At 30.2% G+C, this 12,979-nt stretch overlaps 2 protein-coding genes across 4 annotated transcripts in view; one reads left to right on the top strand and one right to left on the bottom strand.

Moving 5' to 3' along the window:
• Window positions 1-227: 227 nt before the first annotated feature.
• Window positions 228-12,979, bottom strand: part of LOC143923099 (tyrosine-protein phosphatase non-receptor type 13-like) — a 197,344-nt gene continuing 184,592 nt past the window's right edge. For all 3 annotated transcript variants that reach the window (XM_077446606.1, XM_077446607.1, XM_077446608.1), the window contains 10 exons: window positions 11,832-12,079; window positions 11,546-11,684; window positions 11,342-11,437; window positions 4,289-4,396; window positions 3,929-4,203; window positions 3,517-3,852; window positions 3,241-3,443; window positions 2,950-3,156; window positions 2,679-2,867; window positions 228-2,600 (listed from right to left, as the gene is read on the bottom strand). In XM_077446606.1, coding sequence (XP_077302732.1) covers window positions 1,516-2,600; window positions 2,679-2,867; window positions 2,950-3,156; window positions 3,241-3,443; window positions 3,517-3,852; window positions 3,929-4,203; window positions 4,289-4,396; window positions 11,342-11,437; window positions 11,546-11,684; window positions 11,832-12,079 — 2,886 coding nt within the window. In that variant the 3' untranslated portion in view covers window positions 228-1,515. The remainder of the gene's footprint in view (window positions 2,601-2,678; window positions 2,868-2,949; window positions 3,157-3,240; window positions 3,444-3,516; window positions 3,853-3,928; window positions 4,204-4,288; window positions 4,397-11,341; window positions 11,438-11,545; window positions 11,685-11,831; window positions 12,080-12,979) is intronic.
• Window positions 8,468-10,517, top strand: LOC143923100 (uncharacterized). The gene is made up of 4 exons (XM_077446609.1): window positions 8,468-8,645; window positions 8,940-9,032; window positions 9,247-9,437; window positions 9,514-10,517. Exons 1-4 carry the CDS (start codon window positions 8,531-8,533, stop codon window positions 10,015-10,017), a joined length of 903 nt encoding a protein of 300 aa, XP_077302735.1. The 5' UTR covers window positions 8,468-8,530; the 3' UTR covers window positions 10,018-10,517.

Raw genomic sequence — 12,979 nt, 5'->3', positions numbered from 1 at the left:
ACAAGATGATGACACACACATTACAATTAATTTTGAGATTAATGAGATTTAGTTATTGTACAGTATAGATATAAAAATGGTAACATTTATTTTTACGACAGTGAATAACAATTTAATAATCAGTAAATTTCAAACAAAAACTTCATCCTGATTAATGTAGCAATTAATCAATGAAGCTGTATGTTGAAAAACGAGAAGAAAAAAATGGAAAGACAAACAAAATTGCTATAATTGCCACTTTAATGCACTATGTGAATGTTTATTTATGCTGATTGTAATTCTAATTATTAAAAATAAGATATAATCAGCCCCTTTCCAGGACAGGATGATGTAATAATTTTAAATTACAATTAAAAGTCACATTATATATTGAAAATTAAATAGGTAGTTATAGCATTTCATATTCACAACAAATTATAAATTTCGTTTATATTATATAAATGCAACAAAAACATATTACAATATAAAATATGAAAAAATATAAAAATGAAAAACATGTACACTATATGTATATGATTATAATAATCGCTATGCATATTTTTAATTGCACCATATAATTAGTTACAATTAATCGTATATAATACAACTATAATACTTAAAACAATTGTTTAAACTAACAAATGTAAAGCACATCTTTGAGACACAATTTTATTTATTCATAATTCATAAGAAATACAAAATGGAAAGGAAATCATAACATTTTTCATTTGTAAGCATTCATTGATGAAAATAATGAATGGACAGACAATATACACACGGTTAGGCTTCAAAATGATGTATTAAACATGTACATATTAATACCGTTGAATATATCTTAATATAATTTTGCATAATGGTAACAAAATCAAAAAAATATGATATATTATACATACAAATGTATATATGTATGTATGTATAACAGTTGAATTGATTTTTCAAAACCATACATACATATTATGAGTAAGTGTACATATAATACAAGTCGTTTATTGAAATAAATTGCCTAAAATTAACTTAACCGATAGTTCTATCTACACATTAAATAACTAAGATGATGCATTTACAACGATGACTTCACATGTTATAAAATGTTTGATTAACTTATTGTATTGGCACTTGAAACATTTTAGAGAAATACTAGGAAGCTCTCAGTTATTGTAATAACACCAAACAGAATACCCTCAGTTTGTTTTAACCATTCCCTAAACTCAATGGCATGTAAAAACATATATTTTAAGTTGGTCCTTGTATTGTCAAATTTTGACAACATTAGCCCTACGTTATAAAATAAAAATACTACAATTTTGCTATGAAAATACAAATCCATCAATAAAAAATTGAAATGCTACAAAAACGTTTTGTTTTTATAAAAATGTTATGTACAACATTATATACTTCATAGCTTCTGTTGTCAAACATTATTTTAGGCCATGTCTTTAGACTAAACTACATAATAAGTATCACAATGTAAGCAATGTTTTAAGAAAAAAATTAATTTAATGCCTATCGATATGATTTATTCAACAATTCATCGCTCTATATAAATATTTGCTCTTCATCTGAAAATGAATTTTCATAAACAAATTGGTTCAATTTATCATTATCATTTTCAGTACTTCTTGTTATATTATTCAAGGCAACTTTTGATGGAGTTACAGGATATTTAACATGCCCAGCCCACTTTCTACTATAGGCTGCAATTTTAGGCAATCCCTGGTTAAGTTTAGATTGAAAGTCATTTGCAGCCGATATGTTTTTCACGGGTGTTAATTTAAGTTGACTGAGAGAATTCGCATTACCGACAATACTCTGATTTGCTTTTAATACGGTGATGTTATCACAAGACCGAGTTCTAAAATTAAAACCATCTTCGACGGAGCTAATAGTGGTGTCCAGTGTGGTGTCAAATATGTTTACGTCGGAAGGTATATGTACACTCAATGGCCTTCGTTTGTAATTTTTCACTTCCCGATGAATCATGCTGAAAGAATTGTGTTTAACTCTATGCTTTTTCGAAGGCGTACTCTCAGTAGAAGAGGAATATTGGTAAGCATCGGGGCTGTCAAGAACTCCATCTGATGTGACATTCAAACTTGATTGGGTCCGTTCCGAATTCATATGTCCACCCTTAACACTAGTGTTCCTTTCAATATTTCGTTTAGTAAGAGCTAAAAGTACGTTTATTGTCTTCAGTGCTTCAACATTCAACATATCATCGTTTAATTCTACATTTATTCTTTGCGGTTTGGATGAGCGATCAGACTTTTCGCTGGTATCGCTCTTTGAAACGTTGCTTTTATTTTTTTGATTATAAAGTGATAGTTTAGAAAATGAATCTCCGTTTAGTAGCTTTGCAACAATATTGGAATCCGACAACGGCAAACTGCTTTTTCGAAAGTTGACAGATGGACTTTTTGATTTCAATTTGTCTCCTGCATTCACAGTCTGCAATAAGATTATTTCTACATTCTTCGGAGCGTTCTGAAGCATGGATAAAGCTCTGTTATAATTCAAATTCAGCAGAGTCTGTCCGTTTACAGATATTATTTGATCACCGGGATAGATTTGTTTCAATTTATATGCAGGACCACCGGCAGTTATCGATTTAACATAAACATTTCCTAAAAACAACAACATACAAAGTTATAAACGATTCAATATAAAAGCAAATAAAGAGATAGTTGAATAAAAATCCTAACCATCAGAACCTTCTGCTACTTGCATACCCAAAGCACCGTTGGTTCCCCTAACAAGAGACACTGTTTTGAAATGTCTCTCCGATTGAACACATCCCATTGAATTCAACCTGTCTTGCAATGATGAGTTCATAAGAGTCTCATCATTGTGAGGTCTATAAGCGAAAGTGTTATTGTTTGACTTTGGAGATTCTAAAATATAAACACATTGCTTACTGTAATTCGGTTGACTTAAAATAAACTATTATATTAACACAATCAAATGTAAATGTACCAATAACATAAGCACTACTGATATTAGCAGCGCTTCTGGTGACGTTAGATGCGTAGTTCCGTTGAGGTAAAATGTTCATTCTATTAACGTTGCACGTGCCGGGTTTTTGGTACCCGGATGGATCATCTGAATCACTGTGCACTGATGTAAGATCAACATCGGATTGAACCAATCGCTCAGGAGAAAATGTAACTTGATTCGAATGATCTTCAAAATATTATATTAAGTACATAATTATTAACAACACTGATTGTTTAATTTAAATAAAGGAATAATTTTATGAAAGCATACCTATATGAGAAGCATCCAAAGAATGAAATTGCTTATGATGGATAGCTGTGGAATGATTAGACCCGTTAAATACTCTCGTTCCCATTTTCACACCCAATCTCCTCGGAAGGCTGCAACTTTCCGGAGATGATAATATTTCAGAACTACTGACATTAGCATAATCAGTGCATTTGAATTCTCGAGAACCACATTGATCTTTTTCACTGCAATAATACGAGATGATTAAATTTATTCATTAAATTTTTATACAAAAAGAAATAGTATTATAATAATTACCAATCAGAACCAACTGTTTTAAGTGGTTTTTCATTTTCTTTGTTCTGAATTTCTTCTATTTTATCATTTTGTTGAAAGTATTCCATTGCATTGTTAGGAACTTTGAATTTTCCTCGTACCGCTAAATTATAACTGTCATGAAAATTACTACAATCGTTCATCCATGCATCTTGAGGTCGTTTTTCTGAATTCAGTTCAATTTCATTTGGCGCTCGTTTACCGCATTCCAAAGGTATACTAAATTCATCAGATATATTCAAAAGAGAGTTTATATCGGCATGCAGTCGCATATAAAACCGATGATGCAAAGAAGCTAGCCAAAAAGTGAAATAACTCCTGTAATAAAAAAAATCATTGTATAGAAACGAAATTAATCAACCAATACAATACATACGAATAATATGAAACGGACTTGTTTGAATCCAACTTCAGCTTAAATTTAGAACCGGATTTGCTTGAGTTGCCAGAACCAGCCTTATTATTTGGCACAACATACAAAGTCCGTTTGTTATAGTATAGAGTGTGTATATGCTGCCAGGCCAAACTTTGTAAAAGAACTCTACTGTTTGTATTACCAATGTAAGTATCTCGGGGTAGAGCCGTGATGCAGGTGTTGCGCGAATACAATATCATTCCTCGTGGCGATATGGAAAGCCACACGTCACGTGTAAAGCCATCACTTGTTGCCTAAAATGATTAAAATTGATTAAAATCATTATTTTTTGATTTGAGCACTATTAAATGATTAAAGGCAAAAAAATGAAGAGGTTACCCAAATGGCTGTATAAAAATGAGAGCCGTAATCTTTGAATGTTTGGACGTATGATATAAATTTTTCTTTTGCTTCATCAATTCTTACATTTTTATGAGATTCGTGAGCCTGAAATAAAGAAAATTGATTTTATTGATTTCATTTGCATAATAAATACAACTAATAAAAATACTGCAAAATTGGAATTCAAGTGGTATGAATAAAGCAGGGCTGTAGAGTCGGAGCATTTCAAACGGAGTCAGAGTCAACTTATTCCAACTCCTTTTTACTACTTTTTTTAAATTCGTAGTATTACAGTAGGTGTCAACTAGAATCTCTAATTTTATTGAAGTAAATCCACAAATAAATTGAATTTTAATAATTTTTTACTTTTTCCAGCTATCTCGCAATCTCTTAGTATGCAACAACATGGTTTTCAGAAAGGACGCTCAGTTACAACAAATTTACTACTATTTAATGATTTCGTTACTAATGCCATGAACGATCGGTCTCAGGTTGATACTATATATACAGATTATAGTAAGGCATTTGACAGGATTGATCACGATATTCTCCTTGAAAAACTTTTACAGATCGGTATTCATGGTGATCTCTATAGATGGTTCACCTCATACATTACACGTCGATCACAGGCTGTCTCATTAAATGGATTTATATCGAAATGGATGAATATTCCTTCTGGTGTTCCACAAGGCTCCCTCTTGGGACCTCTATTATTCAATATTTTCATCTTCGATATTGAAAAATGTTTTCAGAATTCAAATGTACTATTATTTGCTGATGATATGAAGATTTTCAAGAGAATAGACAACCGAAATGATACTTTGGCCCTACAAGATGATTTGTTCAGGCTAGAGGCTTATTGCAGCATAAATAAGTTGGAAATTAATGTAGCAAAATGCTCCTGCATAACCTTCACCAGAAAACTATGTCCAGTTGACTTTCCTCATTCAATCAACGGACATAGACTCACAAGGGTATCGGAAATTAGGGATTTGGGAGTCTTTTTAAACTCTGATCTATCCTTTAGTAAACATATTGACAATGTTGTAGCTCGAGCGTCGAAGGCCCTCGGGTTCGTCATCCGGTCCTCCAAATGCTTTACTTCTATAAAATCATACAAAATACTATATTGTGCATACGTAAGAAGTATTGTTGAGTTTGCATCCCAAGTTTGGAACCCAGAGTACTCTGGTGCAAGAGACAGATTGGAGCGCATTCAGAAGAGATTCTTGAGGTACGTCAGTAGCCGTTTTGGATTAACCTATACTTCCTATGAAGATGCTTGTAGGTGTCAGCATATACTTCCTCTTGTCAAAAGAAGGGAGATAGCTGACATCTCAACAATTTTGAACATCCTTAACGGCTCGATCGACTGTCCTCAATTATTGAGCAGACTATCATTGCGTGTACCAAATAGAATGACTAGATGTAATGAGCTCCTTTACATACCTAATACTTTTTCTAATTATGGAAGAAGCTCATTCATCTGGCGTGCAAGCTCCACCGTCAACACACTAATCTTAACAATTTCTATGTTTGACTTATTTAATATTAATGCTATACAAGCTAGAGTAATTATTGCAAATTTGTTTTTCGATGATTACTTTTAATGAAAATTTACGATTGTGATTATGAATTTTTATTTTGATGTATTTATTTTGTCTTTTTGTTTTTTGTTATATATTATATTTTTTTTATTATTTCATAATTTTTATCATATTATTATTCTTATTATTTTGATATTTTTATTATACTGTTATTTCTATTTTTTTTCTTTTTTTGTTTTCTTTAACTATCTTACTCTATTATCATTTTTGTTTCTTATTTTAAATGTTTGAGCTTTTCTTTTTTTTACCTATATGTGAAAATTATTAATGGTTTACTTAACATAATTATATTTTTTTTACTATCAATCTATGTAACTTAATAAACTGTAAATTTTCCAAATAAATAAATAAATAAATTTCTTTATAAAAAACATATATTTAAATTACATTATAAATAAAATAGTTGAGTTTATATATTTTCATATGTTGTGGCCAAAACCGATTGTTTCTTCTGTCTTATATTTATTTTATTGTAATTTTTTTTATTAAATTGATTTGTTTGTGTCTGAAATTCAAAAAGTATATACATTCATAGAAATGCACACTATGAATACTTTTTGTTTATATTTTGAATAATTAATTAATCAATTGAGACATCTATGTATTTAGACTTGTACATAAATCAAATTCAGATATTTTGGCAATTTGAGGAACCGTTTCAACAATGAAAATCAGATAAATTGGCAAAATCTTATGAGAAAAGATCGACTTGGAGTCGTAAATATCCAAGTCTAACCAGCAGTATTAAAGATTGGCACGGGATCGAGCCCACTAATCTATCGGTGCTAAACATAAACGCAACCACCGAGCCATGCTGCTGACATATATAATGTATCAAAGAATACTTTCCATTCTTGCTGGTTACGTGCAATTGCTTATCTTTGCTGTGCTAATATGAATAGACCAATCGATTCTGATTTTATCAGTTACATCTAAATACTGTTATCAGTGAGTAGACTTTTAACTGGTTTTATGTTTCACTAAAATTTCGAATTGAAGTTGCAGTTAAAACTATGTCTGTGGAATTTGGAGTCGGAGTCGAATCATAAGATAAATTCGTAGTCAAAATCGGTAAATTTTGAAGCGTCTTTTTGAATTTAAAACTGAGTTTTGAAAAAAATTACTAAAATTGACAATTTTTGAACATGAAAAATATTCTACCACAATTTTTGTATGTATTCATTACAAGGTTTTTGAATATGAAAATGGAGGAGTATAATTACTGAAATAGTTACTGCAGTTTTTATATTGAAAATGTATTATCCTTGCCTTCAAGGAAACAAAGTTATCAATAATTCTACATCTAAATCTAAGAATTGTGTTGCATTTCTCTTAATTAAAAATACACATAAATCATTCAATCTATCCTTAGCCTTGAGATCTTAAATAAATTTTGACCATATACAGCAGGGGTGGCCAAAGCGTCGACCGATCGACTGCGTAGCCATTCCTAGTTCCCCATAAGATACAGTATAATCGGTTTCATAAGATACAATATAATTTTTTCCATGGTAAACTTACAAAAGTGTATCCAATTTGTTTCCCTTTCATACAAATTATTTCATTATAGTTTTTTCCATAAGAGATTGCTCGAAGTTTTGCGCTCAAAGATTTTAAATTCAGACGATGTAATGGATGTCGCATTGAAAATAGTTAATTCAATTCGTAGAATAGTTTGCAAATACGGAAATTCAGAGCATTACTAGAAGAATGCGAATCTGATCGTGGGAAATTACTATTGCACACTGATGTAAAGTGGGTGAGCCGTGCTAAGTTTTTAAAGATTCTTGGGTATTTTACCTGAAATAAAGGAGTTTAGCAACAGCTAATAAATTATATACTCAATTGAAAGACGATAAGCGGGTGCATGATCTTGATTTTCTTTCTGACACTACAGGAAAACTAAATCAGTTAAATTCGCAACATCAAGGAAAGAACAAAACATTGACTGACATGACAAGGAGAAAATTTTTCTCCTAGAAGCGTAATTGAGGAGAGGGGATGTAGAACAATTCGAAAATATGGCAGCTAAATCTAAAGATAGAAACTAATCTAAATATATAATCAATATGCTGATAAGATAACTCTGTTACGAAATGAGTTTATTAGAAAATTTAAAGATATTTAAAAATTAGAGGATATGTATAATATGCAAATGCATATTAACATGCAAATAGAAGAAATTTGAATAAAATTAAAATAATTTTTGGATGTGAACCAAATACTGATTGAGGACGAAATCCTACATCATTGATTGCTATTATTGAAATAACTTAATATTGAATTGGTATTGGTATTATCAATGTTTATTTTCAATTTAAACTTATATTTGTGATGACAACCATTACACATTTAATTCTTACATTTACTTGTTTTTGTCTGATCAAATAGCTTGATAGAATACCAGGACAACTGACTGATAAACTGGGACATGAGGCCACAGATTTATAAACCGGGACATAGCCCCACCCTAGTGTTACATCATATGTACGTATTATATACATATAAAAAAATAATGTATGTATGTATGTGCATAGATATGTTATCAGTGTGATAAAAATTCATCTTCAGTCATTGAATTTTACTCAGTATCAATGATATATCCGATTGGGTCTTACAACTTTTCAAAGCAATGGCACCATACGATAAAAAAAAAGATTTAACAAAAAAAATTGAAGAAAATAGTTATATATATAAGGACAATATAAATCAAGGAATAGTGTACATTTTAAACGAGTTAAAAATAGGTAAGCGTGTCCAATGTGCATGAAACAAAGCATTTAATACACAAAGTAAGAATAAATATAAAAAAAATTTTGAATAATTGATTTAAATTTGTCTATAGCACCTAAAATGTAATGTATTTTTTTTTTAATATAAATTTGTATGCCCAAACATGAATACGGCAATCAAATAAAATTATGTAATTATTTTTATAGTCGAATTCTTTTTTATCAAGCAAAAATTCACTGAGACGGAAAATCATTATTGATTTTTTTATCTATTATAAACAAGTATAAAACGAATGCTTATAATTTCAGATATCCAGAGCCTCAAAAAAAACTTAGAAAGTTTCGGTTTCATCATCAAAGAATTCAAAACCCTATTTGATTTTGATCTAAAAATAAAAACAGGTAAAAAATGGAATACCATCCTTGGTTTTGGAATGAGCCAATATGAATCATTGAAACTATTTAATTTAAATAACAAAATCAAAACTGATAAAAACCATTATTTTGGTTTTGTTTGTATATTATAAATATATTATTATTTTTAAGTGCAAAACTGCAGTACTTTAATTTAAATGTTATAATGTTCTAAGCATGTACAATTGTTATTTAATTTTAGACACAAATGATGAAATCAAATTTTATTTTGATTTTTGTACAATTGTAATAACTATTACCGAAAAATTGATATCAAATGAAACAGAAATATATGAAAGCAGAAACTTGGAAGAAATCGAATTGATTACAAAGTTCTATAACAATAATTGTAAAGCTTTGAAATGTAAACCAAAGTTATTCTTTTTCTTAGAGGTAAAATTTATAGTGAATTTTGTAAATATAGGATTAAATAATATTTCTTTTATAAAATACGAAATATAAATTTTAGGTACCACCTAAGCCAAAATACTCTGTACAAGCTAAAACAGAAGAAAAAGAAAGTGACGGTTCGATAAGTTATGAACTTCCCAATCAAACAGACCTTTTTGTTTATAAGCATTCATCTCACAAGGCAGTCGAAGATTTATGTCAGTTGTTCCAACGATTGGGAGATACTAAAAATGCTTATTTTCCAGATGAAGTGATATCCCATCTGTGTACTATGACTAAGAAGCCGACTATATATGACACGCTTATAAGGCGTCTATACCTTGATAAAAAAATAATAACTGTAGTGGATAATAACAACTTGTATCAGAATAAAAAGCTCAAAATAGCGATAGATCATATTGAGGAAGTTATTGGTAATGGGAACAAGGATTTTCAACAATTATTCGATGAGTTAAAATTATCGAAAACCAGAGAAAGTATTAATTCAGATCCAAATTGTGATATCGAAAATAGGGATAAAATCTATAAAAGAGTAGAGGATGCTCTTAATCCAAACTTGTAGTTAATTGAAATGCGAAGTGTTCATACTATGAGTGTTTCTGTCATTGTGTTAGCTTTTCATCCTTTCGCTTTTTGGGATTGGAAGCAAAAGTATGTGATTTGATATACATATGTTTGTCAACGAATCACATAACACAAAATATAGTAAGTTTATAAATATATGTATGTGTGCACTAGGTATGTACGTAAGTACATATATATGTACATACATAGGTGTATGAACAATGGTAATATAGCAAAAATTAAAAAAATATTTTTAATTTTCTGAATGGTTATTATTTAAGAGATTGTATTCTATTAATAAATTGTAAGCAACAAGAATTATGATAATTGTTCTATTAATTATGATAATTATTCTTATTAATTATCTATTATTCTAAGAATTATGATATTTTTTATATGTATCAAAATAATGGTTTTCTCTTAAACCCAGTTATAAGGGAGAAATAAATAATTATAGAATGACTTATTAACAGAGTAAAGATAATAAAAAAGTAGTATAAAAGACTGACATTTTTAAATTTAATTTGGATTTTTAAAATTGTTTGATTTGGTTTTGGTTTTCAGCAAAATCATCAAAACTACATTTTTACTGTGTCTATGTATGTACATATGTACATATACATATGTATATGTTTATAGTAACAATAGATTCAGTTTTGTGCTCATGCAAAAATTCTAACTTGAGATTTTGACTGATTCGAACTCAGTATTGATCACTGATCACATTTTTATGGTCAAAAATATAATGTGTGTGTATGCAGTACCGTTGGTAGTCCCGTGCGGGGAGTGCAATGACACCAAATTGCTCAAATTGAAAAACGCTAATTCGAAATATTTGTAGTATGACGGTTCTCGAGCGGCTACACGCCTCATTGCAATTTCTGTATATATACAGCTTTCTGTATATATACAGCTTCCGTATTTATACAGCTACCGCAAAATCTGTCTGGGGCAGCTATATACCTATATAGCATCAAATATGAGCCATAATTGGCTTTTGTTCAAATTCCAGAGAAATCGGTGTATGTATCTAAAGGTACGAAAGTAAACCGATTCAATCAGACGGAGACGCAATCCAGAAACAACTTGTGAACTTATTTTCTCTTTTGGCGCTTTTCTCTCGTAAGTAATAAAAATTAACAAATATTAATAATTAATAAAAAATATTTTTTAGGTGACACTACCCCTAGCGACGTCACTGATGTATGTCTATGTATTTTGGAGATTTTTTGAATACTATTTTATCGGTACCGGTCGTATCAGTTACTGAAATGCTTATCGATACGATATAATTTTTTTATATAAAACTTGGTTAAATTCACCTGTTTAACAAGAAAACGAACTTGGTTATCTTCATTGGAAAATGATCCTTCAGGTAAGTAGTGTTCCAATATAAAATAATCACCAGAAGCATGTTCCTATAAAAAGTTTAAATATGACGATTAATTACACTCTAGATAAAAAATAAACAGATAAGATTAATTTTTAAATGAAACATTAGAATTTTATATATTTATGTAACTCACTCTGTGTGAATAGTTTCCAAATTCAGCTTGGAGTGCATATCCAGCAAGTTCTACGAGTTGTGGCAACTGCAATGTAATTTGCCCCTCGACAATGGATCGTCGAAGTTGCAAATAGACCCAACTTCTCCATGTACCACCCCTGGAATCAAGTTGACGAAAGTTATGACTTATGATACATTAAAATCTCACACAACTACACTCCATAAATATAAAAACATACCACTACACATGTGCAAGAAACACGTTTATAATAGCGTTTATTTAAACACGTAAATATACAACTTACCTTACGGCCTTTGAAAGATTTGCCGGCATGAAAAATTTAATCCTCAAAAAGAGTGTGAAAGTTGTAATTTCCTCGTTGACATTAAATTTAGCACCGCTTTTCCTTTTGAGCGTGTTATATCCACACCAAAGGTCGGGTGCGACTTTTTTAATTCTGTAATCATCAGGCAAAAATATAAAGTCTCCTCCAATCACCGCCGATATTCCAAGCATAAAATTATGGTCAAAACGCTCTGATTGTATTATGGCCTGAAATCATAAAATAACAATTTAGATACATCACACTTTATACAGTTCAATTTTCACACAATTATGTCTAATAGTGCTTAATTAAATAAAAAACTACAGGAATGTTTAACAAACCAGCAGCAGATCTAGTAAATAGGGGGGGGGGGGGCTCAAAGTGTATTTGAAATTTGAGGCCCCCACTTCAGTAGAAAAAAATGCTATCATCGTTTTTTAACATGCTTTTCAGTATATGGTTTTTCGTTAGAATTTTACAAAACCATATTTTTTTTTATTTATTTACCATATATAATTGAAACACTAACAGTTTTTGGAATAAAATAGGTACTATTTTAAAAGACTATGTAAAATAGGCCTAAATTTCATTTATTATTGGCTTACAAACGTATGGTGGAGAGTTATAATAATTTTTGTAAGTTGTAAATTTTCGTAGCAAAGACCCATATCGGGCCCCTGAGCGAGCGCTTATTTTTTTAATGTATGATAAACCGCCGCTGATACAAACTTTTGGATCTGGTAAAGGTATTTTATTCCTTATATTTTTAAGATTTGCTTCACGATCCATTTTAAGATGTTTTATTAACATCACATTATCTCATAAAAAAATAAGGGCTATTGTTTTGTGTCGATATACAGCTATAGTGTCGTTACTTTCATTGTTTACTGTTGAATTTTTGACATTACATATTCATGATAGTTTCCAGTCATATATGTAATATGGTATATCTTATCGACGTTGATACTGCCATCTGCCCACGTCTCTGTTTCCATATCTTTCTTTCCACTTAGGGGATTTGCGGCTCTACCGGTCGTCAATTTGACACCAGACATTGCTTGCATATACATTTAAGTTTCAAAGCACATGACGATATTTGTATGTAGATTTATTTATTATTACATACA

The sequence above is a fragment of the Arctopsyche grandis genome, chromosome 3, assembly GCF_051622035.1.
Source record: "Arctopsyche grandis isolate Sample6627 chromosome 3, ASM5162203v2, whole genome shotgun sequence".
Taxonomy (NCBI): Eukaryota; Metazoa; Arthropoda; class Insecta; order Trichoptera; family Hydropsychidae; genus Arctopsyche; species Arctopsyche grandis.
This window is presented reverse-complemented; position numbering and strand designations above follow the sequence as displayed.

Excerpts from the sequence above, each read along its gene's own strand:
- LOC143923100 (XM_077446609.1), top strand. The coding sequence starts at position 8,531 with ATGGCACCATACGATAAAAAAAAAGATTTAACAAAAAAAATTGAAGAA. Across the intron at positions 8,646-8,939 it reads TTTAAACGAGTTAAAAATAG|ATATCCAGAGCCTCAAAAAA; the intron begins GTAAGCGTGTCC and ends TTATAATTTCAG. Across the intron at positions 9,438-9,513 it reads AGTTATTCTTTTTCTTAGAG|GTACCACCTAAGCCAAAATA; the intron begins GTAAAATTTATA and ends TATAAATTTTAG.